The sequence below is a fragment of the Talpa occidentalis genome, unplaced genomic scaffold, assembly GCF_014898055.3.
Source record: "Talpa occidentalis isolate TD23 unplaced genomic scaffold, MPIMG_talOcc4v2.1 talOcc4.17, whole genome shotgun sequence".
In the NCBI taxonomy this organism is placed as follows: Eukaryota; Metazoa; Chordata; class Mammalia; order Eulipotyphla; family Talpidae; genus Talpa; species Talpa occidentalis.
Window position 1 is genome coordinate 40296879 of NW_023601754.1, and position 27864 is coordinate 40324742.

At 55.1% G+C, this 27864-nt stretch overlaps 2 protein-coding genes across 5 annotated transcripts in view; both read left to right on the plus strand.

The window, feature by feature from the left end:
- Nucleotides 1–1512: 1512 nt before the first annotated feature.
- On the plus strand, nucleotides 1513–11235 carry EIF3K (eukaryotic translation initiation factor 3 subunit K). Its single transcript, XM_037517999.1, has 8 exons — nucleotides 1513–1674; nucleotides 2727–2825; nucleotides 4461–4581; nucleotides 5820–5894; nucleotides 8549–8615; nucleotides 8718–8795; nucleotides 9947–10072; nucleotides 11167–11235. Exons 1-8 carry the CDS (start codon nucleotides 1616–1618, stop codon nucleotides 11196–11198), a joined length of 657 nt encoding a protein of 218 aa, XP_037373896.1. The 5' UTR covers nucleotides 1513–1615; the 3' UTR covers nucleotides 11199–11235.
- Nucleotides 11236–16639: 5404 nt separating this feature from the next.
- The window catches only part of ACTN4 (actinin alpha 4), a 66955-nt gene continuing 55730 nt past the window's right edge, over nucleotides 16640–27864 (plus strand). For 2 of the 4 annotated variants that reach the window (XM_054697142.1, XM_054697139.1), the window contains exon 1: nucleotides 16640–16875. In XM_054697142.1, coding sequence (XP_054553117.1) covers nucleotides 16714–16875 — 162 coding nt within the window. In that variant the 5' untranslated portion in view covers nucleotides 16640–16713. The remainder of the gene's footprint in view (nucleotides 16876–27864) is intronic. The other 2 variants (XM_054697140.1, XM_054697141.1) reach the window with 1 other exon arrangement.

Consider the following 27864-nt stretch of genomic DNA (forward strand, 5'->3'; position numbering starts at 1 on the left):
CCCTGGGGGCCGGAGCTGGGCCTGCGCCCAGGGGCCAGCAGGGCCTCAGGGCTCTAGTGCTGGCACCTCCCTCCCTCCCCACAAGCCCTGCACCCTCCTTGCCTCCACCGGCTGTGGCCTCCCCGCTCCCCACTCTCGCTTCCTGCCCCTGCACAGGCCTATACAACGGGCTCCACCCCCTGTCCCCTGGGCCTCGAGAACCAGCGAGGGACAGCTTCCCCGGGACCCAGGGGACCCTTTCCACCTCCAGGGCCCTGGGCTGAATGTAAACCAGATGCAAATGATCTCAATCATAACTTGGGGGTGCCCTAGCACCCCCTCCCCCATTCTGGGTGACAGCTGGAAACCACAGTTGAGCCTGCGCTGAGCGCTTGAGGGTTTAGCCACAACCGGGAGATGGCAGATCCGTGCAGGGTTGGCCATGTAATGTATGTGCCTGTTCACTTGGGGAATAGACATGCACTTTGTGGTACCTGCTGGTGCGGGGCGCAGACCAGTGCACACGCACATGCGTGGATGCCAGAGTGCACTCATGTGGCTGTACACCGAGAGCACAAACTTGTTACAGGGCAGGGGGAGGGGCAGCCCAGACCCCGCAACCCCCTGTTGTAAATAGGTTCTGCCATCCGCCGCATCAACACAAAACACATGAGACTTTAATGGGAAGGAACTTTAATATAATTAGGAAACAATATAGGAAAGGCAAAGAAGATGATCATTTCTAAATCAAGCACCCAAAGTTACCCGTCCCCTCGTGGGTAAAATTCTATCCAAATGGGATTGGCCCAGAGCAAGGCCCCAAAGCCGGCCACAAGTCTAAAGCATTTCCCTGCCCCGTAAAGGGCACATGACACAGGCTTGTGCAGTCACATCTGCAGTGCGCAGAATTTGTGCACACAGGTCACGACCTTACAGAAGGGGAACTCGCCCACATTACTAAAGCCTCGTGGGCACTGGGCACGATCCAAGGGGAGGTCCAAGAATGGCTTCGCCCCTCTTTGGCAGGGCACAACTTTGCGGGCCCCTATTCCTGGAGTTGGGGTGCAGAGCAGGGACCAGGTTCAGAACTTGGGAAACTCAGAAACCTGTTCTCAGGGGCCCAGCTCTGGGGCGCAAGGGACTTGAGAGCGCACGGTCCCCGGGCACAGGTGAACTACTACGCGCAGGACAGCTTAGTTCTGCGAGTTCCAGGCCGCGCGTGCCGCAGCGTGCGCGCTCCCCGCCACAGATCCGTCTCCTCCCAGAGAATCGCGCGCAGGTGCCGGGAACTAGAAATGAGAAAGCGAGGGCGGGAAAAGCTTAGCTCCGCCTCTTCGCCCCCAGAAGGCGCCTGCGCACTGGCCTAAACTGAGCTTTTTCTCACGCCGTCGCTCCCGCTCGGGCGGAGCGTATGCGCACGCGCCAACTGCGCCGGCAGGGAAGAAGTCACGTGACGGCCGGAAAGCGCGGTGGCCGCCGTGACGACCTGCCTCCTGACCGCCCCGCCCATCCTCCGGCCTGGCGTTAAAACAACAACGTAGGTTCCGTTTCCGCCCTCACTTCCTCTTCCGGTCCTCGCGGGCGCCGCGCGCCCGGGTCCTCCGCTCCAGCCCGGGTGTAGGAAGCAGCGGCAGTCATGGCGATGTTCGAGCAGATGAGAGCCAACGTGGGCAAGTTGCTCAAGGGCATCGACAGGTCTGAACCCGGTCGGCAGGAGCCTAGCGGGGTGGGGGAGAGGATTTCCTGGGGAGACCGCAGGGGGTGATGAGGAGGCTGGGCTGGGGCTCGGCTGGGATTTCCTTGTCATGTTGGAGGAAGAGCTGTTAAAGGAAACACCGCAAAGGTCTGGAGCCTGGAGGACCTTCAGTCTCTGCTGTCGTCCTGTTATAAGGGCAGGGAGAGGGGCAGCCCAAACCCCGCAAACCTGCCTAAAGCCCGGAAGGAAAAGAGCAAAATCAACATCAAAATAAAAGCTGCCATTGTCACCTCCCCACGGGTCTCACCCACATCTGTCACCCAGTCCACGACCAAAAGACAAGCGCAGTTTCTTCACGTGTCTCTAGGCTCCATGCGCCTCCTCCAGGTCTCCTGGCTCCATCCTGCTTCCTTCCTCAGTCTCTTCTGCAGCTTCTCCTCTCCCTGCTCAGCTCCACCCTCCCTTGGGTGGGGCAGGGAACCTCCCCCTTTCCTGGGGACCACCTGTTACAGTCCTTCGGCCTGCCTCTCTGCGCTCAGCTTTCCCTTCCTCAGCCCCTCAGTTCCCTCCATTTGGGATTGAAACTCCTCACTGCGTCTCTCGGTGCTTCTTAATCTGGCCTCCCCTCTCCCCATGTCATTCCCTCAACACGTGTTCACTGAACTTAATCTTTCATTGCTGGGCTCTGTTGGGATCCGAGGGCACCAAGAGAGCTGCAAGCCACGCTTTCCAGGAGTTGAGACAAACCAGACAGCAGACAGCAGACAGCGATAGCTGCGAGTGGTCAGGGCTGCCTGGGGGAAACTAGGCAGGGCGGGGACCTGGGGAGGGGAGGAAGGGGTGAGTGGCAAAGAGGTCCAGGAGGCCAGGTATGCAGGCTTCAGTAACTGATTAGGAGGCTGGGGAGGCATCCTAGCAAAGCCCAATAACTCCTGTGGGGTTTAGAGAAAGGGAGGGAGGTGTAGGTTATAGTGGCGTGCCCCCCCTCCCCGCAAATGACTGGTCTCAGTTCCTGTCTTTTCTCTGCTCACTCATCTTGATTCTCCGCTAGGTACAACCCCGAGAACCTGGCCACCCTGGAGCGCTATGTGGAGACACAGGCAAAGGAGAATGCCTATGATCTGGAAGCCAACCTGGCTGTCCTGAAGCTGTGAGTGTCTGCCTCCCTCCCCACCCCCATGCCAGCAGGGTACTTAATGCTCCCAGCACTGGGTGGGGAGAGTTGGGGACAGAATGTGGCTGGTTTTGAGAATGCAAGACTTGGAAGGCAAGGAGCCTGGGACAGGAGGAGGGGTGGTGTTTTAACAATTTTGTGATTTAAAAGTCACAAAATGCAGGTACAGTCTAGTATGAAAGCCAAATGCGTAGTTTAACAAGGCATTGTAGGGCCTCCCCTGGTGGCGCAGTGGTTGAGCGCTGGGCTGAAAAGCTTCCTGCAGGCTCTGCAGTGCCGGTTCGATCCCCGGCCACCAGTGAGGGTCTCACATGGCGTGCAGACCTCTCCTGCCACCCGCTGCTCCCCTCAGCAGTACTTCATCATTCTGCCTCTTCTGCTCTCTCTGCTCTCATCCTCCTGCGCTTCTGACTGTACCCAGTGCTTGTATAAATAAATAAATCAACAAATCTTAAAAAAAAAAAAAAAAAAACAAGGCATTGTAAATAAGCACCCATGGGATCATCATCGTCCAAATCAAAAATCAACTGTTAGTGCTCTGGACCCTTTGCTTCTTATGCTTTATGCCCCCTGCCCCCACCCTGGTCACCGTGTCATACTCTCATGTCCCTACTCCTGCCTGCATCCTGCCTATCTTCTGCCAGGCTCGTCTGCTTTGCAGTCTCACAGATGTGATCACAGAGCACACACACTTGGGCATCTGGCATTTTTCACTCAGCCCTGGGTTTGTGACATCCTTTCCCTTTGTGTTTCTGTGTGGCTGCGACTCGCCTGTCCTCGCTGTGTCTTATCCCAGTGGGTGGCTGTGTTCTGGTTGTCTCCTCCTGTTGATGGACATTTGCTGGACCTTGGTGCTTTACTGACACCCTGCCAGCTGTGTGATTTTTGCTGTTGGCCTAATCTCTGTTTTGATGTCTGTACAACGGAGGAAAGAGCACTTGTGTTTTCTTCCCTGTGTCTTGAGATAACCATAGTTTACAACACAACATAGGTTCCAATACATTCTCTCACCTCAGTAACTGCATCTGTCTTACCATGCCCTCCACCAAATGCCCAGTCACCATGTACCACCAACCATTCAGACACCTCTGCATACCCCTCCCTCCCCTCTGGGAACCATTCTATTGTCTGTCTGAGGGTTTGTTTTTGTTTTGTTTGTTCACTTAACAGCACTTGTATTATTTTTAGGTTGTTTTGGGGTGATTGCCACTTAGTGAGGGAGCATTGGCTGTTTGCTTGCTGCTGTGCCATAGGCTTCGTGGGTATTAGCTCACGCTGGGTTGCCCTTGTGAGGTGGCTAGAGATGTTATCCTCACCTTTTTCAAGGGAGGACACTGACACACAGGGTATTAAACTCAGGCAGTCACAAATCTCACAAGAGATTTGTGAATCTCTTGACAAAGTCTGCAAACTAAGTGGTCCCGGGGATTAATTGTCCAGGTGTACAGAGCAGGGAGTAGGTCTGGAGAGTCCACTGTACTTGGGATCAGGACTCAGGGAGGTCCAACTCCCGAGCTCTGGGCCAAGGCAGTGGGCAGCTTGATTGGGACCTGGTGAGGCCCACAGAACTGGGGGTGCCACCGTTAACTCATCTCTCGTTCCCCTTGTCAGGTACCAGTTCAACCCAGCCTTCTTTCAGACCACGGTCACCGCCCAGATCCTGCTAAAGGCCCTCACCAACCTGCCCCACACCGACTTCACGCTGTGCAAGTGCATGATCGACCAGGCTCATGTATCCTTCTGAGCCCTCCTCCCCCCTTCCCCGCTGCCCGGATCTGGGGGCAGGGCTGGGGCAGGCCTGAGGCAGGGCTGCAGCATTCACTGGGGAGTGGTCTGCGAGCGCAGTCCCAAACACAGGCCCAGGTCTTCCCTCTCAGAGTTCATGCTCCATGGGGGAGACTGAGACCCCTGCCAGGACACCCTGGGGTGATCAGGGTGTGGAGGTAGATGGGACAGAAGAGACACCCGTCTCGAGGTCGGGAAATCTTCCTGGAGGAGGGCACATCTGAAAGGTGAGGGATTAGTTGAAGTGGCAGGCTGGTGAGCCTGGTGGAGGGACAGTATGTGGGCAGCCTGGAGGACGGGGGCGGGGCTCGGTGCTCTCAGTGGGTAGCGCAAGTTGGGTGTAGTTGGGTCAGGCTGAGGACGGGCACCAGGGGCCGTGAGACTTTAAAGTTGCAGATTTCCAGGTCGATATGTGTTTCAGAGAGATTCCACCGAGAGTTCCTGAGTGGTGACCATCGTGCGGGAGGCAGGAGGGGGTGCGGAGGGGGTGAGGTCGTCGTGCTGTGGGGCGGCTGGGCTTGGGAGTACCGCAGGCAGGAGCCAAAAAGCTAGAATGTCACCTAGACTTTCATTTTTCCTCCATGCCTGGCACATCTTGGCACAATGCTGGCTTCCAGTGAAATCAGTAAACTGAGCTCCCCGCCCTTCCTCAGGGGTCTGTTCTGTTGCTTAAAGGAGAAAGGAATAGGGTGCCCAGTGAGTCGCCCAGAAAAGCAGGGTTCCCTCCCCACGGCCAGCTGCTTCTCTAGCAGGAGGCAGCAGTTGTCTGCAGCTGTGGGCGCCTTTCACCGTGTGCACGGCAGGAGGTGGGGGATTGTGGGGGGTGCTGGTCTGCACACCCCACTCCCCACCAGGATGTGAGTTGCTCCTCTTGCTGGGTTCGCGTGGCGGTGCTCCTCAGAGTGCTCCGCGTCAGCCCTGTGCGAAGTGACGCCGTCTCCACCGGCCACTGTTGGCGTCCCTCTGCCAGGTCCCCCCTCACTGGCGGGATCACCGGGTGGCTTGTCATCTAAGCTGCGTTGCAGGGAACACGCTCCTCCTGTGTCGGTGGCAGGAGAAGCCTGAAGGCCTTGTCTCCTGGGGCGGTGTCTGAGCCACACCTTCGGGTAGAGGGGCTTTGGAAGGCGGAGGCAGGGAGGGTGATCCAGGACCCGGCTGTCTTCCCTTAACGCCTGCTCCTGCCAGCAAGAAGAGCGGCCTATCCGACAGATTTTGTACCTGGGGGACCTGCTGGAGACCTGCCACTTCCAGGCCTTCTGGGTAACTTCCTGGGGTGCAGGGGCCACGGGTGACTGGCTCAGGCGGAGCAGGCTGCTCCGAGGAGCCTGTGCTCACTGAGCAGACTGGCCGCCTGCCAGAGGGGCCGTGCTGTGTGCTTTGCTTGTGTGAGCCCAGACTCAGGCCACCTCCTGGACCCCCAAGGCTCAGCCCCTCCTCTGGCCCCCCTAGTCTTAAGCAGAAGTCCTCCGGCCCTTAGCCTTGCCCCCTGCCTTCTCAATGCCACTGCCAGGCCCTTCTCCAGAAGCCCCCGGGCCTGGAGCTCCCAAGGCAGCGCTGCTTGCTCCACGTTGTTGGTATCAGGACCAGCGCCAGGTGACGCCCCTCTTTCCCTGCAGAATTTCACCCCTGCTGGTGCCCCCCGAAAGCCAGACACTCCCTGTACCCCGCCCACCTCTCCGCTCTTTTAGCTCTTGCTTTGGGGTGACTCCTCGGTTCCCTTCTGGATGGGTGCTCGCAGCACCCTGGACCCCCAACAAGTTTTAAAAAGAATGCTGAACTGGGGCCCTGCCCTCCCGGAGGCTGATCCATCTGGTCTGGGTGACCCCAGGCGGTTCCGACAGCCTGGCCTAGCCCGGGCCGCCTTCTCCCCCAGGACTGCTCCCTCTGCTGCCCAAGAAGGTCAAACATTTCCACCCTCTGACCTCTTCCCCCAGCTTCCCTTCCTCCCGCGTAACTCTGGCACGCCTCCCCTCCCCAACCTACAGTGAGGCTGGGGGGCCGCGAAGCACACGAGGCCCTCCGTCCCTCTTAGCCCTGCTTCCCTCTGCCAGCTCCCTCCTTGGCCCCGGACAAGCTCTTCCCGCCTTCTCATCCTCTTCTCGCCGCCTCGCGTGATCCGAGCTGCTGCTTTGGTGGGAAAATAGAAGCAGCCGGAGCAGAACTTGTCCTGCCCTTGACCGTGTCCAGTGCACTGGCCGCTGGCGGCGCGCGTTTCTGTCCTGGGCCCGCTGGCCCTCCTCCCCAGCGGCCACCCCTCCGGTGCGGGGGTCCCTTCTCTCTCGCCTGCTTGTGCAGCGCCCCGGCGCGTCTCCCTTCCCGGCCGTTCTCTGCCTCCGTGGGACACGGCCGGCCTGCGGTTGGTTCTGGCCTAAAGCAGGAAACTCTTGGCCTCCACGCCCTCCTCCTCCCCCGTTCCCCGCCCCCCTTTCCAGCCATGCTCCTGGATAGGGAGGCTGGCAGGCCCAGTCGGCCTGGGTCTGGTCTGGAAACCCCAGGAAGCCCCTCCGCCTGGGTCCGGGTGGGCAGGGACTGGTGGTCTCCCTGCCCTGGGGACAGGTTGCCTGTGCGCAGGCTCCCCTGCTTATGTGGACCCAGCGCAGCCCACTCTGCAGGCCCAGCACACGCGCACCTGTCACCGCTCTTGTCACGTCAGCAGTGACGTCCGTGTTGCTAGATCCAGTTCTAGCGGTTCTCAGGCCTGTGTCGCCCTCCCTGCCAGCCCCTCAGGTCCTGCCCGGGTCCCTCAAACCCTTCCATCACTTGACTTCCGGGACAGCTGCTGCCTGATCTGCCTCGCTGCTGCTCTCTGTAGTTGTCCCGCAGCTGCCTGTTCCCCCTCAGGGGTTGTGGGGGGCCTTGCTGAGAGGATGACATTTGAGTAGAACCTGACGGAAGTGGGGGAAGTGGCCAGGAGGGAGAGTTCTAGACCCGAGACTGGCCGGTGCAAAGGCCTGAGATGGGTGTGGCCAGGGAGCAGGGGAGGCCCCTGAGGCTGGCGCAGGGGTGAGTGGGAAGAGGCCCGTGCACAGGTGACAGGCACCGTGAGGGGACACTTGGCCTTTTCTTTTTTTTTTTCCCCCAAGTTTCTTCTTGTTTTGCATAGAAAAACATTTCCATCCTCTGACTACACTGGGGTGCAGACAGTGGTGTGGGTGGTGAGAGGATTCCCCAGAGACAGAGTGGGGAGCAGAACAGGCAGACTGACTGAAATACACTGCTGAGGGGAGCAGCAGGCGAGACAGGAGAGGTCTGCTGCACCATGTGGGTAGCTCTCTGCCCGGGGATCCAAATCAGGCTGTAGCATTGATAGCGCTGAGACAACCCCTGGGCCACCAGGGAGGCCCCCAGACATTTGGCCTTTTCCGAGTGTGACAGGAGCAACGGGAGTGTGGTTGTTCTCTTACCTGTCCCCTCTCGGGAATGTGGGTTCCCCTGCCAGGTTGAAAATCCAGCTCTGTGATTCTGGGAATATCATTTAAATGCTGTGAACCTCATGTTCTCCATCTCTAAAGTGGGCATAAAAATAGTCCGTTGTAAGGCCTCCCTGGTGGCACGGGCGTTAAATCTCAGCACTATGAAGCTATCCACAGCCACTGCAGCATGAGTTTGATCCCCGGCCAGGGAGCTACCCACATGGCACAGCAGACCTCTCCTGTCTCGCCCGCTGCTCCCCTCAGCAGTGTATTTTAGTGGATCTGCCTGTTCTGTTTCCCGCTCTGTCTCTTGTGAATCCTCTAACACCCTGCACCTCTGGCCTGTACCCCCGTTCTTGTATGCATAAATAAATAAGTCTTTAAAAAAAAATAGTCCGTTATAAGGTTACACTCAGAAGGACGGCAGGCGTGTGGGTTGATGCTCGGTGTCAGCGTTTTGAGTGCTATGGTGACCTGTTTGTGTACGTTGTTCTTTCACAGCAAGCCCTGGATGAAAACATGGACCTCTTGGAAGGTATAGCTGGCTTTGAAGACTCAGTTCGAAAATGTAAGCTCCCCTCTGAGCCTTGACTCCTGGGGTGGAGTTGGGGCGTGGTGGCAGCAGGCGCCTGGGGATGGCCCTTCACCCTCTTTGTCCTGGCTTCTGCAGTTATCTGCCATGTCGTGGGCATCACTTACCAGCACATCGACCGCTGGCTGCTGGCGGAGATGCTCGGGGACCTGACGGGTAAGACCCTCTCTGGCTCCCTGGTGCCAGCCTAGGAGGTTGGGGGGTCAGAGGCAGGGGGTCTCAGCCAGCTTCTGAGACTGACCCATCTCTGCCTTGCCGGATGGTGGTTACTGAAGGCTCAGCCAAGGGAGGAAGTAAGGGATTGGTATAAAGCAGCTGTTCATTTTTCTGCACACATGAACTGAATGCCTGCACTGCTGTAGACCCCAGAGACAGAGCAGTGAACAAAACAGATTTCTTCCCTTTTTTTTAAAGATCTATTTATTCATACAAGAGCTGGGGTACAGGCCAGAGGTGTGGGTGGCAAGATGACCCACCAGAGACAGAGTGGGGAGCAGAACAGGAGGATCTACTGAAATACACTGCTGAGGGGAGCAGCGGGGAGACAGGAAAGGTCTGCTGTGCCACGTGGGTAGCTTCCTGACCAGGGAATTGAACTCGTGCTGCAGTGACTGTCGATAGCCTGATAGCGCTGTCTTTCACCCCTGCACCACCAGGGGGGCCCCAAAACAGATTAATCCCTCCAAGGGCAGCAAGGCAGATGATAAGATGGGACATACATGTCCAGTGGCATTTTGTGCAGGACAGCTCAGAGGTGGGAGGTGGCAGGGTGCATGGAGGGGACAGGGTCACCTGAGTGGAGTGAGGGGGCAGCCTGCAGGCAGCGCAGGCCCGGGGCTCTGCCTGTCCCCAGGGCTTGGGTGGCGGGGGGGGGGGGGAGGCCCAGGCTGGGGGATGAGGGGAGCAACATCTTCAGATAACTGGGACCCGGAGGCCGTTGGTCCTTACCCGCAGTGAGATGGAGGGTTCTGAGCAGGGAGGGGCAGGATCAGGTGTTGACCCTGTTTGTGTGGTTGTGGGAAAGCGGCGATGAGTGAATACACTACTCTTGCTCGGAATTGAGACTTTCACTGGGAGACGAGAGAGAAATAGATCATGAGAGGAGCGGAGACAAAGCCTCGTAACGGCATGGAGCGGATTGCTAAGGCGCCCTCTGCCGCCACCTGGAGAAGGGGCCGATCGCCTGCCAGGCAGAAGGCACCCGTGGCTTCCGGAGCCGCCAGGCAATGCGGGTGCCAGCCTGTTGACTCCCAGGCCCCTTGATGCCGAGGGGTCGGGGTGACGCTCTGGCCGGCGTGTCTCCGCAGACAACCAGCTGAAGGTGTGGATGAGCAAGTACGGCTGGAGCGCCGACGAATCGGGCCAGATCTTCATCTGCAGCCAGGAGGAGAGCATCAAGCCCAAGAACATCGTGGAGAAGATTGACTTTGACAGTGAGTGAAGGCCGCAGGCTGTGGGGGTCAGGAGGTGCCCTTCGAAGACCAGGTCTGGGGTCATGAAGGACAGGGGCCAGACTCTACTGGCCTCTGTCCTGGGGCTCCCTCCCACGAAGGGTGCTGGGTGTCCTTCCCTGGATCTCAGGCGTCTCCACGCCTTCACTGGTCTCAGGGGCTCTCTCCTGTGGACCCTCCGGCGTCCTTGGGCCCGTGGCATCTGCTTGGAGGTAGCAGACTCTGGGGTCTGGGTTAGCTGGGTGTGGGGATCTTGGTTCTCTGCTGGATAGCTGTGTGACTTTGGGCAAGTGATCTACCTCTCTGTGCCCCAGTTTTCTCATCTAGAAAGTAAGACAACAGCAGCAATAGTTGTGTGCACACTAGTTCTTTACGCTTACTCGGTCACGTCCTCACTTCAGCCCTAGAAGTAGCACTTAGCAGAGAGCCGGCCCACGGTCAGCACCTTCTGACACCTTTAACTGACACAGACCCGATGGCTCGGCTAAATCGAGCATGTGAAAGAGCCATTGGCTCCCTGGGGTGGGCCCAGCGGTGAATGATCACCAGGCACAGGGATGCAGCGTGACGCTGTTTCAGCACCCCGAGTCAGCACAGTGTGGCTGCTCAGTGCAGGCCAGGGTTTGGTACCTAGTGGAGGAAGGAGATGGAGTGGGCAGTCACCCCCAATTGGGGGACTGCAGACCCTTACTCTGAATGGGGAGCACCTGTCGTGTCGGAGGTGCTGGAGCAGGTGCCAGCGCAGGCTCGCCATCTCGCCTGGGGTGGAAGGCGAGTTTCCTGCCAGGTCAGTTAATCTCATGGCCCTGTCGGTGGGGGCTCCGTACAGATGGGGGCGTGATGTCATCGAACTTGCCCGGAGCCACACCGGGCACATGGCAGAGCCGGGATTTGAATCTCGGCCTCTACTCCAGAGTCAGGCTTCTGGGTTTTAGCTACTGCCCTTGGCAATGGTGACGGGCCCAAAGGGGTTTGCGGTCAGCCACCCTAAAGAATTGTGGGTGCCGTGGTTGGTGGCCAGAGATTCGTCTCCCATCCTCCCCACATTGGCCCTGATTCCCCCTTCTCCTCAACAGGTGTGTCCAGCATCATGGCCTCCTCCCAGTGACTTTGTAGGCGTTTAATAAAGCTTTGTGGACTCAGCCCTGCTGTCTGTGCCCGCCCTGCTTCCTCCACCAGAGGGCGCGCAGGAGCAGGCCGGCCCGCCCTGTGCTGGCGCCTCCCTCCTGGCTGGGGCTCCCAGTAGTGGGCTTCTGCCTCCTTTCTGCCCCCCTTGACTTCCTTCCCTGCCCTGCCCCAGCGGCGCTCTTCCACCCCCAGCTCCACCTCTTGACATGTCGGGTCACAAGTGGGCGCGGGGGCAGTGAGTCAGCGGGAGGGTGTGAATGCAATGGAGCCGCCCAGCCCTGCAGCTGGTCTCTTCCCTCTGAATACCTGGGTGAAGGGGGGAGGAGGGGGCACCAGGGTTCCCGTCCAGGGAGAGGCCAACCTTTGCCCCTGGGCCTCGCAGGTGCTGGTACTGATGGCTCCCCGGGAGGTGGCTCCGCTCACCTGTTGCGTGTCCCCGGCCTGGTGACTGCCTCTCTGTTCCTCAGTTCCCGCGGCCGTGGAAGGGGGCAGCGCTTCGTGATTCAGAGTCTGACTGGCCTGGCCTGTTCTTGGAGTCTGTTAATTTCAGGCTCAGAAGTACATCCCCAAGATTGTAAACTAGTCCCCAGTTCTTCTGTTTGGAGAGACTTTACAAGAAAACTGGAATTTTCAGTCAGGCGCTTTCCCACGCCCCAAGTCCCAGCCTGCTCCCTCCTCTGTGGTGGTGGCCAGGAGGCCCAGCTCATTCACTCAGCCTGGCTGGGCTCCTTGTTACTCCGTTTTGCATAGGAGGTAGTCCAGGCTGCTGGCCGAGTAACCTTGGGTAAGAGTCTAACCCCCCAAGCTGCTTGTTAGTAGAAAGAGGGTAGCAGTGCCCCACTGGCCACCTTCCCTACCCCCTCCTGCCCTCACCCCCTTCCTGTGCAGTCATTCCTCTGAGGGCATTGACTTGGGGAGCTGGGGCAAGGTGCGTGTCCTTTGCCCTAGGGTCCAGACGTGGGCAGGAACTAGGGTGTGTTCAAACCCTAGGGACAGGAGTGTTTTTCTAGGACTTGGGAGACAGCTCTAGCCATGGGGAGGGACAGAAGACTGGGCGGCTGCTCCCCACCCATTTGATTGTGTGGATTATCAAAGGACACCCCACCCCCAGATGAGCAAGACCCCACCGCCTTGCACAGTACAACCTGCATCGCCCGTGGCAGCTCAGGACATAACCTTTAGCTGGACGCCGCACCTCAGCCTCTTCCTGCAGGCCGCCAGCCTTGAGCAGCAGAGACCTGGTCGGAGAATGCCTGAGTCCAAACCCCAGCCTGGGCCTGGTCGCTTCAGGTGTGTTAAGGAACTTGCCCCACCTCAGCTTTCCGGCTGGGGAAAGCAATAACTGTTCCCTCCCGGGCAGCTGCTGTGAGTGGAATCCACGCAGGGTTTAGAACAGCTTAGCACGTAGAAATCACCAGCGTGTCTTGTCACATTCGCTGGGGCCTAGGGCTGCTGTTCGCTGTGTTCAGGTCCCACCCCGGGAGGACACAGCCCCACCTCTCCTTTGTTTCACTCAAGTGGCTCGAACAATGGGATACAGCGTTTAGTAAGTCCTGACCAGTCTCGGGGTTCCGAGAAGGGGTACAGACATACTGGATCTAAAAATGTCACTCACGGGCCTCCCTGGTGGCGCAGCGGTTGAGCGCTGGGTTGCGAAGCTGCCCGCGGCCTCTGCGGCGCCGGTTCGATCCCCGGCTGCTCCCCGGCCACCGGAGGAGGGTCCCACATGGCGCGCAGACCTCTCCTGGCGCCCGCTGCTCCCCTCAGCAGTGTACTTCGGTCCTTCTGCCTGCTCTGCTCCCCACTCTGGCTCTGGTGAATTCTCTCACCCTCCTGCGCTTCTGACTGTACCCAGTGCATGTATAAACAAAAAACAAACAAACAAACTAAATAAATAAATAAATAAATGAAAAAAAAAAAAAAAATAAAAATGTCACTCAGGCCCCTTGCTCATGCCCTTTGCTCAGCCTCTTCCCGTCCCTGTCCCATCTGGCCCTTGTCCTGCTGCTCTCAGGACTTCCAGGCGGTGGCTGCTATTACTGCACTGGCTGTGGGTGATTGCTGGGAAGTGGCCTGAAAACTGGCAATTAAGGGAGCCTTTCATTTCAAGCCCATTGTGAGGGGCCAGGCCCTGTCTCAGCCCTTGGTATCAGAGGTTTCTCTGTGCACCGGGAGCAGACAGGGAGGGACGGGAGGCCCATCGCCCAAGTGGCCTTTCCCTGCCGGCCAGACCCAGCATGAAAGTGTGGGCTGGTTCTCCAAGTCGGGCAAGAAGAGGCTGCCTTGCCCCAGCCCAGCCCAGCTCTGGAAACTGCTGACACTCCTGGGTCTCTGGCCTCCCTGGACCGGTGGGCTGCTGCCCAAGCCTCATTCCCTCCTGTGCTCCCCCTTAGGTTCCTTCAGGTACCCTGGGGTGACGTGGGAAAAGAGCCTTGCAAGCCCCATAGCTGGGAGAGCCAATGTCATCCGACCCTTGTCCCCAGGAAGAACTGGGACACATCTTATGTTCCCTGACAACCACTCCCCTCAAGTCCTTCCCTGAATTCAGTGAAGTTCGAGAACATTGCTGTTGCTCAATCCAAAGCCTAAAAACACTCTTGAGCCTTTGTTCTTTCTCAACTTACCCCCACCCCTTTGCAATTCACGACTTTCCCAGATCCTTCCACTGCCCCCTCCTCCGGGGTCCGGGTCATGACTACCCTCTCTGGCCAGCTGTCATGGCCAAGACATGTCGTGACAGTCTCCTCGCTGGTCGAGGGACCCTGTGAATCCCCTAGTCAATGTTTAATATCTCCCTTCATTCCCTGTTGCATTTAGAGTAAAATTCAAACCCCTCACCATGGTGTGAAGTCCATTCATTCAGCTAGGCTGTATTTTTTTAAGGGCTTATTTATTTGTGCATATAAGAACTGGGGTGCAGGCCAGAGGTGTGGGGGGTGAGATGATTTCACCAGAGACAGTGGGGAGCAGAACAGCCAGATTGACTGAAATACACTGCTGAGGGGAGCAGCGGGCGAGACAGGAGAGGTTTGCTGTGCCATGTGGGTAGCTCCCTGGCCGGGGATCGAACTCATGCTGCAGTGGCTGCAGAAAGCTTCACAGTGCTGCGTCTTAACCCCTTGTGCCACCAGGGAGGCCCTAGTTAGGCTGTATTAAGCTGCTATGTTGTGCAGGACACTGCCTCAGTGAATAGACAGTAGTGGCCACAGCCAATACCCCACCCTCGTGGGCTGACATTCTTGGGGAGGACCAGATAAACATAATCATTCCTGTAGTATGTTAAGTAGTGATAAGACCTGTGGGAAAGGAGAAAGCTGGGGAGGTGAGGGGTGCTCTTTTAGCTAAGGTGGTCAGGGAAGGTAAGATGTCCTTGGAGACCTGCAGGAGAGGAAGTGGTGAGCCCTGGGGATCCAGTATGGGGAGTGTCCCAGGCAGTGGTGGTGACAAGGTATCACCAAGTCCTTGAGGCTGGAGCTGGCCTAGTGTGTTCCAGGAATAGCAAGGTCAGCAGCAGGGCAGGTGCTCAGAGAAGGGAGAGGGGGAGCTGACAGGAAAGACTCCTGCAGTCTTTTCTCCTCCCCAGGACTGTGAGTTGCACTGTGTGAACTGATTGTCCAGAACAGAGAAGGGAGGGGCTTGATCTGACTCACAACCAGGGTGGGGGGCACAGGGTGAAATCTATATATTCTGAAAATGGAAGTGATAGAATTTCCTGAAGAACTGGGAGTGGTGTGTGAAGACAAAGAGGAGTCATGGATGACTGCAAGGTTTATTGCCCACAAAGCTGGAAGGATGGAGGGGCCGTGGACTCAAATAGGGATGATTATGGTGTGACTGGATCTGGGAGGAGCTCAACTTTCAGTATTAAAATTCACATGCCTATTAATATGACAGTGTTATTTATCTATTTACTTGCTTATTTATGGCTGTCCCTGCCCTCCTGAGTCACTTGAGAACTAGTCATGCATACCATTTTTTTAAATTTTTTTAAAAAGATTTATTTATTTATGCATACAAGAGCTAGGATACAGGCCAGAGGTGCGGGGTGGGGGTGTGTGTGTGTGAGAGAGGATTCATCAGAGACAGAGTGGGGAACAGAACAGGCAGATTGACTGAAATACACTGCTGCGTATTTCAGCAGTGCCCTGTGGGTCACCTCCCTGGCCGGGGATCTAACTCGTGCTGCAGTGGCTGCGGACAGCTTCATAGGTTGCGTCTTAACCCCTTGCGCCACCAAGGAGGCCCCTAGTCATATGTATCATGATCAGCACTTTATTGCCAGTGCCCAAGGACAGTGCCTGGCGCACAGTAGGTGTGCAATTATATTTGCTGCAAGATAGAAAATCTTACTGTTATAGGGCAGCCCCGATATTGAACGGGTTCCTGGCTGTGGGTCCTCACCCGCGCGCTTAAAAGGGACTTATTAATACTCCACTACAGGCACACACAAAAGGTTAACAAAAGGTTTATTTACAAGGGAAAAGAAATAAGGAAAATGTACAACTCAGGGAGAAAATAGGGAAATAAAGTCTTTAATGCGTCCTACCCGATCCGCCGACCTGGAAACCCAAAGGCACTCAGAGCTGGCCAGATGCTGGCGGAGAGCCAAAATGGGGGAACCCCTCCAAAGCCCACCTGTCTGGCTTTATACCAACCTGGCTGCTTAACCCCACCCTCAGGTCCCAGCCACCTTCCCTTTTGGTGGTGATGGGATTTGGAGTTCCCAGTGTCTTTGGCTTTGGCCTGGGGTGGGGGTGGAGTCCACAAAGCCTGTATGGAATTAGGACAGCCTTTTCCCCCTGACATTACCATCCTGGTCAGCCAATATCTATTCCAATCTGCCCACGGCCATTTCATGAATTCCTCTTCAGCTCTTTGTTTAAATGCCCTCCTCCTCCGCGAAGCCTTCCCTGACTATTCTATTACATCTCAACTCCTGCTTGATTTTTCTCTATAGCACCACCTTGGACGAGACAGATCTTAAAAATGAGATTTTTCCCTCACTGAAGTGGAGGGGGGGGAACTAGAGGACAGGGACATTTGTCCATCTTGTTTAGTGCCTATACGTACAGCCCGGCCTGGCACACTAGGCGTTTAATAAATATTTGCTGAATCTGTGTGCCTGATACGGGGCACAAACCACGTCTGAGCAGGTTAAGGCCTGATGGCGAGACCCGCCTTATGAATCATTCAGAACCTGGCCCCGCCCACACGTCGACGCGCGCGTTCACGAGTCAACGGGTGGGCGGGGGGAGACAGCGCGCGCGCACGCGGGGGCGCCGCGCAGGCGCAAAAGCTCCCCAAAGACGCCCGCCTCGCATCTGGGCGGGCGCGGAGGGCGGCGGCGCAGGGTTAGTGCGCAGGCGCAGCGGGCAGTGCGCAGGCGCGGGGCGAGAGCGGGCTGCAGCCCTCGGAGCGGCCGCGGCACAGGCTCGGGCAGAGGGGCGGGAGCTGAGGCGGCAGCGGACGCGCTGGTGGGCGAGCGAAGCGGCGGAATGGTGGACTACCACGCGGCGAACCAGTCGTACCAGTACGGCCCGAGCAGCGGGGGCAATGGCGCCGGCGGCGGGGGTAGCATGGGCGATTACATGGCCCAGGAGGACGATTGGGATCGGGACCTGCTCCTGGACCCGGCCTGGGAGAAGCAGCAGCGCAAGGTGAGCGGCCGGGCGGGCCGGGCGGGCCGGGCGGGCCGGGCCGGGCGGGGGCTGCCCGGGGCCGGGGTCCTGGGAGGCGCTGGCGGGTCTGCGGCGGGAATGGGAGGTCTTGAGCCGAGTCGGCGGACCTGGGAAGGGGCTCGGAGTTCTGGAAAGGAACGGGAGCGAACTTGAGCGAGGAGCCGGGGTCTGAAACACCATTGGCGGCCGAGCGGGGAATATGGAAGTCCGGAGAATGGACCCGGGGAGCCCGATGAAGGAATTAGGGTCCGGGCAGAGAATTGGGGGACCCCGAGGAGGTGATGATGGGAAAATCTAAAATGGTATTGGGGGCTGAGGCGGGATTGAAACATCGGGGGGTGGGTTGGGTGCTGAGAGAGAAACGGGGGCGTCTCGGATTTGTGGGGTAGGGCAGAATTAGGGGTTTGGAAGCCCTGGAGAGGAGCTGAAGAATGGAGGGCTTTTTTTGGAGTTCGGAAAGGTGGGCAGAGGAGAGGATTGCAGTTGTGGGAGCCTCGGGTTTGGGGGAGTTCCAAAAGGGGTGAAGATTCTGGAAAGCTGGAGATGGAGTAGGAGGTATGAAGAAGGGACTGTGGAGACTGAAAAGTAGTGGGTAGAAGAGGAAGATGAAAGGAGAAAGGGGCCAGGAAAGACGTAGGTGTGAAAAGACGTGGGACTTGGGGTGTAAGGACAGGTAGGGGTGCCAGGGAGGTTTGCCTAGATTGGGGTCTGAAGGGAGAAGTTAGGGACCTGTGAAAAAGTTTTTCAGGGTGTGAGATTTATTTGGGGTGCCCTGTCCTGAAAGGAAGAGGAGAAGATGGTTGGAGCAATACGAGGCATTGATCAGGAATGGAGAAGCTGAAGGGGGCTAGGATATTTGGAGTGTTTTGAGGAGGGCTTTTGGGAAGACTTGATGGAAGTTGGAAAAACTCTGCCAAGTCTCAGAGGCCTGCCAGGAGAAGGTGGGCATGGTGGAAGCGCCGAGTCGGAATGGCGGATATTGGGAGGGAGGTTAGTTTTGGAAAATGAAAGTCTCATTAGAAAGGGAACGTGTGATGGGGAGACTGGAAAAGGAATTTGGGGGGGGGGAGCTTCTGGAGATGCAGCCTCGGACTGGATAATGTCTATGTATGAGGGAAGAATAAGAAGTTTTGGGGAAAAAGAGGTGAGTTTGCAAGAATTGCAGCCCTTTGTGAGGGGCTGGTGGAGGGCCTGAGCCTGAGTCTGTTTTCTGGTGGCTCTTCAGGAAGGGGGAGAGACTTCGGGGGACCCAGAGTAGTGACAGGGACTTGAGAAAGAATGGGCGTCCCGGGGAAGGGGCTGTGTGTGCTGGGGGAGAAGGGGATGTAATCCAGGGGGGTTGAGAGCATGGAGCTCCAAGCTGTGCCCGAGAGCGCTTTGAGGGTGCGCTGGGAGGAGTGTGCTGAGCGGCTGGGCGCGAGTGTGTGCGGAGGGGGTTGTCTGGAAGTGCGTGGAGAGGCTGCGAGGTGGTTGAAGTTAGAGGCAGGTCGAGTGTTCCAAAGACCTGAACTCCCTCCCCAGATTTGTTTCTGACCAGTTCTGTGCCCTGGGGCAAGATCCTTGGGCTCCCTGCGCAGTTCTGTCATTTGTAAAATAAGGAGGGTCTCAGGGTCCCGGTCCACAAAGATGGCCGTGGATGGGTGCCACAAAGATGGCGGTGGATGGGTGGTATCGGCACTTGGAGAGCGGGTTTGATGGCGCTTTTTCCTGAACATGAGGTGTGAACTGAGGGAAGAGAGTGAAGCGTGTGACTGGAAGCCTCTTGAGGGTGTGAGTTGGGCATGGGGCTGGGCACGGCAGCCTGCGGTCTGGAGGGGAAATGGTGAGCCAGCAGCTATGCCAGGGCAGCGGTGGGCGGGGCCTGGTATAACCTTGGGTAAGTTACCAACCTCTGCTAGAATTTCCTCATCCGTAGTGGGGGTTGGGGATGGCGGGTGGTGTCCTTATCTGCTGCCCCACCTACCTCAGGGTGCACAGGTTGAGATAACTGACAGGAAAAATGCCTTTTGAGGGGGCACAGGGGATCTGGTCTGCCTCTCAACAATAATTTACTGCCCTGAGGCAGGGCTGGCTTGGAAAAGGTTAAGAGTTGCCAAGAGACTTGGAGAATTGGGAGAATTGGGAACAGGGGGCCACTGGGTTGCTTTTGAGATTGTCTGAACTCTCTCTTCCCCAGCTCCAGGTGCTGGGGAGAGAGAGCCCCCATTTTTCATTCCTAAGGTGGTGGGGGTGGGGGTGCTTCCTTTCCCTCCTTGTCTGCTACTCCCCAAGTGACTCCTTTTGCTAGCTTCGTTCCACGCCCTGTGGGAGTGACGGAGTTATGGTCTCCCTGGCACACAGGGTGAGGCTTGCCACCACCCAGGCCCTGGCAGGACTCGAGACTCACCAGAACCCCAAGCCCTTGCTCCTGTGTGTCATTCTCCCTCCTCCCTCCAAGGACCAGGCAGGGTTGAGGGAGTGGTGTCCTCTAACGCCTGCTCCGCAGCTTCTCAGTGAGGGCCAGATTCTCATCTGTCCTGCTTCATACCCTCCGCAGCAAATATTTGCTCATAGCTGTTCTTTGCGGGAAATATTGCTTCACTCCTGTGCCCTTTCCTTACTGTGGGGCAGGGGTTCGCCCATTTCTGAAATGGGCGAAGGAGTGCAGACATAGATGCGTGAGCGTCATGTCTGCTGTTCTGCCCTTCTGAGAGGCACACATCTCCGCCCCCCACAGCCCCCCACCCTGGCTGCCTGGGTTTCTTCTTTGTGGTGTCATTCAGTGCATAACGGTTTGCCCTTCTTGCCTCTCTGAGGCTGAGCCACTGGGCACAGAGCGGCAGTCCTCTGGGTGTGCTCTGTGTACTCACAGAGCCTAAAAATTTGTGTCCAAAGCAGCTGTCGGCCCTTCAAGCACATGGAATTAAAATCTAGGAGTTGAGCGAAAGTTGGCCCAAGCTAGAAGGTGTGTGGCTCCTGGTGGTTCTCACTCCTACCTAGATGCCTTTGTGCTGACTTCTAGGGTCCCCTGTCACCAGGGCATTACCTGACAAGTAGGTTACCCAACAGTTCTGACATGCGAAGGCCCCAAGTGTTCTCCTAGGAGAAGGGGGAACAACTGGTCTGGTCTTTGAGTAAATTCTTGAGCAATTACAGTTCTAGGCCATAGTTCCCTGAAAGGGGCCTAGGTAGGCCTGCTACCTGCTGCTCTCCGGGACAGCTGAGGTCACCTGACAGCTGCTGCAGAACTTCTCCTCACAGCAAGAGCAGGTGCCTCCTTGGCCAAACTTGCTAGTTCATTGAAACATCTCTCCCGGCAGGGCCCTAGTGTTCCTGCCTCGACCTTTGGCTCAAGCTGTATTAGGTGTGAGTTAATTATTTGAAAGTTCTGATGGTGTTTTGCTGTCCTCCAAGTGGGGTTCTTTTTTTTCCCCCCCTTCAGGCTCATGATGGAGGCCCCAAAGTTGCCATCTGTTATTTGGTTCCATTACTCTAATTGCTTGCCTTTTAGGATCTGACACTAGCAGTTTTAAAAATTGAATAATGTCCCTGTACACACACACACACACACACAACTCCATTGTCTCTAGAAATAAGGCTGTAAATATGTGAGGGGGTCAAGTATACGCTGCCCACTTGGGACGGGGGGAAGCCAGCACTCAGGTGTCCACCCCTACCCCGTGTGTGTGTTCTGGAGCATGGCGTTTCTGGCGGCTGCGGAGAAGAGTGAGGTATGCGAGGATGGCCTGAGTACAGGGCCCTGGTACACCCCTGAGTTTTAACTTGAGAGTTGAAATCTGATTGGAGCCAACTTGGTGCCATGGAGTGGCGCCTGCTGCTTCATTTAATCCTAGGCCATCAGGGCGTGGGCCAGGATCGCTGCCCTCTGCGTTTTGAAACGCCCTCCCTCCCAGTTCCGGCTTCCGAGACTAACAAGGAGGCTGCTTTGGCAGCAAGGGGCTGACTCACTCTCCAGTTAGAACTGGTCCTAAATGGTTTCATTTAATGGCATCCATTGCCTGGCCTCCAGTGGGAGAAGTTTCATGAAAGCGTTAGAGGAAAACAATCCAGGTCACGAGGGTGGCTTCTTAATATCCAGGTGCTGCTGGTGCTGTTCGCACCTGAGCGGACAGTCCGGAAGGTCAGGTAGAACATAGGCGCGCTCCCTCAGGGTCCCTCAGCCACATGACCGGGGAGCAGGGGCACGTTGGAGTCTAGCCTGCAACTTGTGGGGCAAAGGATTCTGCCACTTAGACAGACACTTGTGCGGTGGCTGACTTGGGCGTGACAGTGCCCCCCGCTTCTGAGTGAACTGAGTGGTGCATGTTACCTGACGGTACCGTCTAGCAGATGAAGAGGATGGAGCCAGGGGGAAAAAAAAAAAAAAAGAATTAATTTGCGAAGACTTAAGGAATTTCTGAGAATGTGGAGACAAACTTTAAGCTTTTGCCATATCGGTTTATAGTGTCTTATCATTGTACACGTCTTTTACCAGATCTGAGGGTGTTCGTCAAAAAAAAAAAAATCTGTGCTGCTTTTATTTTCTGTGGAGAGAGGGGGAGGGCAAAAATAATTAACCAACAGCTGTTTGCTCTAGTAGCACCTACTCATTCAAGTTTTGTGAATAGCTGAAATAATCAACGTGCTTGTCTCTTCCCTGACATCTAGTGTCTTAGGTCAGTGTTTCCCCCAGCTTTATCCCTGTTTCCTTCACTTGGTGGTGTCCAGCTTCTCATCAGTCACATCAGCTGCCTTTCCTCAGTTTCCCTCCTTGGCCTTAAAGTATGTGCTTACAAAATGACAAGGGGGCCTTCTTGGTGGCACAAAGGGTTAAGCACAGCACTGTGAAGCTATCCACAGCCTCTGCAGCACGAGTTCCATCCCCGGCCAGGGGGCTACCCACATGGTGCAGCAGACCTCTCCTGACTCGCCCGCTGCTTCCCTCAGCAGTGTATTTCAGTCAGTCTGCCTGTTCTGTTCCCACTCTCTCTGGTGAATCCTCTCACCCCCACCCCACCTCTGGCCTGTACCCCAGTTCTTGTATGCATAAATAAATAAATAAATAAATCTTTTAAAAACAAAATAACAAGGCACTCTTGTTACCTTGTTGAGGTCCCTCCCTCCCTTCCTTTTTCATGGAAATAAGCTAGTGATAGCAAGTTGGTAATTCAATGGCAGCGGTAACTGAAGGCTGCCCTACTGGAAAAGGTAGGTGGAAGTTTCTACTGGAGTAGATACAAATCCTAGGGCCCCTGGAGGTTTGAAAGAAGTCTTTATATCTTGGGTAGTTTGAGAGCTCCTGTTAAGTCTACTTTAGGATGAGTTTAAACTTTGAAACATAAAAGCACAGTTAATTACAATGTTGGCAGTCCCAGGGCAGGATTTTGTTATAAAGTATCTAAAAGTGGCACAAGTAGCACTTTTCTTCAAGTAGGTTTATGAGTTACATTTTTAGTCAGTGTCCCTGGTTCCAAGAAGTGTTGAAGTTCAGTGAATCAGAGAAACAGAATCATCTTCAGTTCCAGCCTCTGTTTTCACAGAGCATCTGTGTTACTGGGGGAACATTGATAGGCTGCCTGTCTGGGAGGGGAAGGGTCTTGTCTCCTCAGGAAGGTGAAGTCGTTGCATACCTGCATTCATCTGGCAGAGTGTCCTTACAGCCGTGCTTGGGGGCCTTTATTCAACTAGCAGTCTTGCCAGCATTATAAAAATCCCTGAGACATTTGTCTTGGTGCTGTGCCTTTTATGGTTGTGTTGTTCTTTCGCATTCCCCTCTCTCCCTCATAAACAACAGATGCATTAACTTGGAATGTCCATGGAAAGTCTCTCAAAGCCGCTTGGCGTAACTTGGTTGCCATCCCTTTAGTCTGAGCTGCAGTTACTCTGCAAGAGCCAGTGGCCTTGTTCTCGGGTGTAATTGATGGCAGTGTTATGTAAAAGAGAGGGGACTGGAATTTGCTGTCTGCCACCTGTTTCTGTGCTGACTCCCTTCCGGGGCCTCGCCCCATCTCCCTAGTGGTGACGGACCTCCCTGTGCTTCCAGAAGGGTCAGTGGTTTCCCAGCCAGAGTTGTCCATCTCTGCCTTCCCTCCTTTTTACTTCCTAAACTTCAGGCATTTGTGATTTTCCTGTACTTCTTGCTACTTACATAGACAACATAATTTCCTTTCAGTCCATTTGCCTTTTTCAATTTAAGTTTCAGAAGGAAAATTTGCCTAAGTATGGTAAATGGCAAGCTTCGCAGTTTACCTGGCCGTATAGGGAGCAGGAAACCGCAAAAATAAAGGTGCTGAAAACAAAACAAGGTGTCAGGCACCAGCGAGGTGGTGCTCCTGCTGGGGGCACACTCTGGGCCTGAGGCCCGCACCTCAGGAGATTGGCAGGAGATTGAACAAGGAGATTGGCAGGTGTCGGTGAGGTGCTGAGGACTCAAACTACTAAACAGAGACTTTCTCTTTGAAGTCAGCAGAAGGCTTACAAGAGAATCAAAGGGAATGACCTTCTCACTGTGATTCAAGGTTTAGTGCAGGGTGTGAATAACCCTTAAAATCTCCCATGTGTGCCTTTCACCTGGGAAATATTTCCTTGAGTGGCAGGAAGAGTGAGTTCCTGGGAACACACCCCCCTGGCTGCTGCTGAGCGGGTCCCCCCTACGTCCCATCCTGGGGTGGAACGTGCCCCTCACAACAGAAAGAGACTGGATTAGTCTCTGCTTCGGGTTTGTGTCGTTTAAGAAACGAGTGTAAGGAACTTAAAAGTAAGAGTTGTGGGTTTATGCTTGCCTGTCACGCAGCTTTTCCTTCTTAAGGCCCCAGTTTTCTTATACACAGACACTCAGCTGCGCCGCGCTGCTGTCTGGGTATCTGAATCTCGGATTCCGAAGGAAAGCAGTGCCCTCCTGCCTAGTGAAGAAAGTCTTCTTTAAATGTTTTTCTCCCAAATATCAGCGCAGAAGCGCTTCTTTGTCCTCCAGGGGAACGACCCACACGGGACAGAAGTAGTGGGGAGTGGCGGTCACTGCTCCTCCGAAGCCGGCGAAGTCATCTTGGGAACGTGGCGCCGGGTGTTGTTGAAAGGATGGGATGGGATGCTAGAACCCCAGCAGCACAATAGCATTTGTGTCTTCGGCTTCGGGCGGGAATAAAGAAGACATTGTGGTTTGTTTTATGTTTTTAAAAGTTTTCCCCCAAAGGTGTGGGGCTGAGTGATGTCTATCACTGGCTTTCTAGTGGGTTTTCCTTTCATCTTTTACTCCCCCCGCCCCCCCCCCAGCTGCTGTTGAGAGGGGGTGGAAGCCACAGTCTAGGTGGATCGAGACGTGCGGAAGGCAGGCAGCGTGCCGTCTTCCTCCTCTGCGTGCGAAGGGAACACCTTTGCTTTCCGAGTCCCCAGAGAGCCCGCGGTAGTGTTTCCATATGGTCCCTCCTAAGCAGTGCTGATGGACTCCAGCCCTAGGAATGTCTTAATTAGCAGCCGCCCATGACGGGGGCGCTGCAGAAAGTCAGATAGATGCATTTCTTTCCTTTTTTTTTTTTTTTTTTTTTTTTTTTTTTTTTAAATACATGCTTCATTTTGATGCCTGAAAAGGCCAGTTTGAGGTTAGGAGAGAAAGCCTGGAAGTGATTCAGCAACCAGCCTTGCGAGAGGCTGCCCTGGAGGGTGTCTCACTGGGCGGGGGTGTGCGTCTTCAGCTGGCATCACTGAGTGATGGGCCTTCAGCAAGCGCCAAGGGCAGGGCTGGAAGCGGCTTCGGGCGGGGTGCCTGCTGTGTAACAGCACCTGAGGGCGCCACCCTCAGTCTAAATCTGGGTGTGAGTGACAGGCGTTGCATTGATGTCACCGTGGAAACTGAGGTGCTGGCTGTCTTGGGGAGCGCCTCTGTCCCAGTGGCAGCACCAGGGGTGGAATACTGGGCTACTAGGAGAAATACGATGCTGCTGGCTGGTCGCACAGAAATACAGCCGCAGTGAGCATGGCTGCCATGCTGGGGGGTGGGGGAGGGCAGGGCAGGTGTGCGTCTGTGCTCTGGTGTGGCCCATTTTGTCCATGAGGGGTGTGTGTTGTGCCAGGTGAGAGGGGAAGAAGAAAGGAGAGCACACCAGGAAACCTCTGTTGGCTTTGTGACTGGGCCGTGTGTTTTTCTCTAGGCATTTAGAGTTGGAATGTCAGCTATGTGACTTCTTGATAGCGGGGCAAAATGTGCCTGCATCGTTTGCCTGCTTTCACAAACACTGGCAAAAAGAGCTCTAAAGTTTCCAGAAAATCCCAAGTTCGAGCATTTCATTCCATGATAATATTTTTTTTTTTTAAATCCTTTCTACCCCAATTCTGACAGCAAGTAAATCTTTTTCTCCCTGTCACCCCACCCCTTCTTTCCTTTAAGGAAATGAGCATCTTTGCATTAAATTCTGTGCCTGATGAAAATAGTCAACGCTTTTATAAAGTGCTTCCGTGACTGGCATGGCTTGCATTCGGAAGAGCCTGTGTTTTTGGTTGCGTGTGTGTGTTTTTTAATAGGCTTGTGTGATCTTCCAGTTTGGGCCTATGAAATAAACTCAGTCTCAGAATTCAAAATGTCTGGAAGCAGTCAGCTCGCCAGGCTGGTTCAAGGGCAGTCTGATGAATCAACCTTTCTTACAGGCTGTCTGCGCACCAGTCCTGGACGGTATCCAGACCGTAAACATCACCAGGATTGTGAGGCAGTGTTTTTTGAAATTTATTTAATCATTTGTGCTACGTTGCCAATTCTGGTAGGCTTTAACTTTCTGTAAAGCAGAAAGGTCAGTATCAAGATGTCTTTTCCAGAGACGTGGGGCCTGCGGGCAGCCACCCACCACCGTGTCCGCCTGGGGCAGGCTGAGTACCTAGGCCAGGTGTGTGCGGTGGGGGGCGCGGGAGCTTCTGGGCTCCTTTGGGAAACTGATTTTCCTTTTCTATTGTAATTCTCATTAACTCACTGACTCAGGGACAACCCACGAAAGAGAGCCATTGAGAGGCGTGAATCATTTCAGGGATGATTGGTTAATGGGTCATACGCCGCCCAAAGCTGTGCTCGGTCAGGGAGTGGTGCTCACTCGGTGCCTGCCCACTGCCAGAGCCTCGAGAACAAGTTCTGACCATAAAAATACAAGACTCCCAGCGCACTGAGACCTCTTAGTAGCTACCTTAGCATTGAGAAAGTTCTGGGCCTTTTTAATAAACAACCACAAGGCAGTCCTTGCCTAATACGGCCTGCTCCAGGTCCACAGGGTTAGGTTAGGAGACAACTTTCTTGCCTAAAAATAAATGCATGTTCCTATCGAACATTCCAAGCATAGTTTAAACATGAGATTTCTGAGTAACAGTTCAAACTCTGTGGGTTCAAATATGTCAGTGTGGACAGTTTGGAGGGTCTTGGGGATTGGCCAGTGGCCACCAAGGAAATAAGATGACCACATGCACAGTCTCTTCCATCTAATTTCTGTTTGTTCTAGATCTAGTCGCAGAGCAAGTATTTAAATAAAACAGGCGATTTTCAGATAGGATTATGCAGACTCATTTAAATACCAATCGCAGCACTGGCATATTCATTTGTGTTGTTCTGAAGAGTGCTTTACATGAGCTGACTCACGGAATCCCATGAGTGAGCAAGTGTAAGTGTTGTTACCTTTGCAGGACAGGTGCAGAGATGCATCTACGGAAGTTTAAGCCACTTGCCCGAGTGACAGTGCCAGGATCTGAATCCGAGAGGTTGCTTTCAAGCCTGTACTGGGATTTTACACTGCCTCTGCGCTCGCCATGGGGAAGGGCTTGGGGCGAGGCTGGAGAAGGGAGGACCGTGTGGTGATCCCTTGATCAAGAGGAAGATCTCTGCAGACAAGACATTTTAGCTGTTCCCTAGGGAATGAGGAAGAGGCTGCCAGGAGCTCACTAGGGGCAGGCTGTTCCGAGCAGAAGGAGCAAAAATGTGTAGAGACCCGGAGGGTCAGAAAGGAGGCCAGTGTGGTTGGGACGGGGCATGTAGATGGGACAGGCAGATCTAGCACGCTGTTGTTAGACATGGTGAGACCTCAAGTCTGCAGGTTTTTTAGTATTTTCAGGCTCCAGGAGGCCAGAATATTCTACTTCCAGAACTCTGGCCTTGCAGTTCTTTCCTCTCAGGCCCCTGGACAGGCCAAACCAGAACTGACTTCTAAAGTGGAAACTTCAGGACTGCAGAACATTAAACCAAACAAAAGCGTCAATTATCTCTGTGATCATTGCTGCAGCAGACACCTGTGTTTGATTAAAGCCTCCGTAACTTTTGAATCTGGAGTTTTACGGCACTGTGTACTTACGGCTTTGTAGTGTCTCTCTTAGTGAGCTTAACTTGTACCCCATGAACAAATTCCAGCTCCCTTCGGTCCCATCAAGAGGCCACTTGATTTACAAAGCATCTCTGGTAAAATGTTGTGTCTCCCTCTTGAAGTAGGAAGCCTGATTTTTTTTTTAAACTGGCTCTCCTGCTAGGCCTACCCTTTCTCTGTAAATCTCTCTTCCATGTTCTCAGTGTTGCACCCTCATTCCCTGCGGTCAGGTGGAGCTGTAGCTGAGGCAGTTCTCGTTCAGAAAGACAGATGCATGGACTGCTTTGCTCAGAGGTGGTCATCCTTCCCTACCCCACTGGAAGCCAGTCCAGGAACACAGTCCATTTGGGCTATGGCTCCCCATTTGAAGGTGGACCTTGCCAAACTAGTTACGTGGCCTTTACTAGGGGAGGTAAGAACAGTGGCCAAGCTCCAGGCTATCAATAGATACTCCTGGGGGCCTCCCTGGTGGCGCAAGAGGTTCAGTCTCAGCACTATGAAGCAATCCGCAGCCACCGCAGCCTAGTTCGATCCCCTGCCAGGGAACTGACCCACATGGCGCAGCAGACCTCTCCTGGCTTGCCCGCTGCTCCCCTTGTTAGGGGGAAAAGGCGGTCCCAAAGCTAATTCCATACAGGCTTTGTGGACTCCACCCCCACCCCAG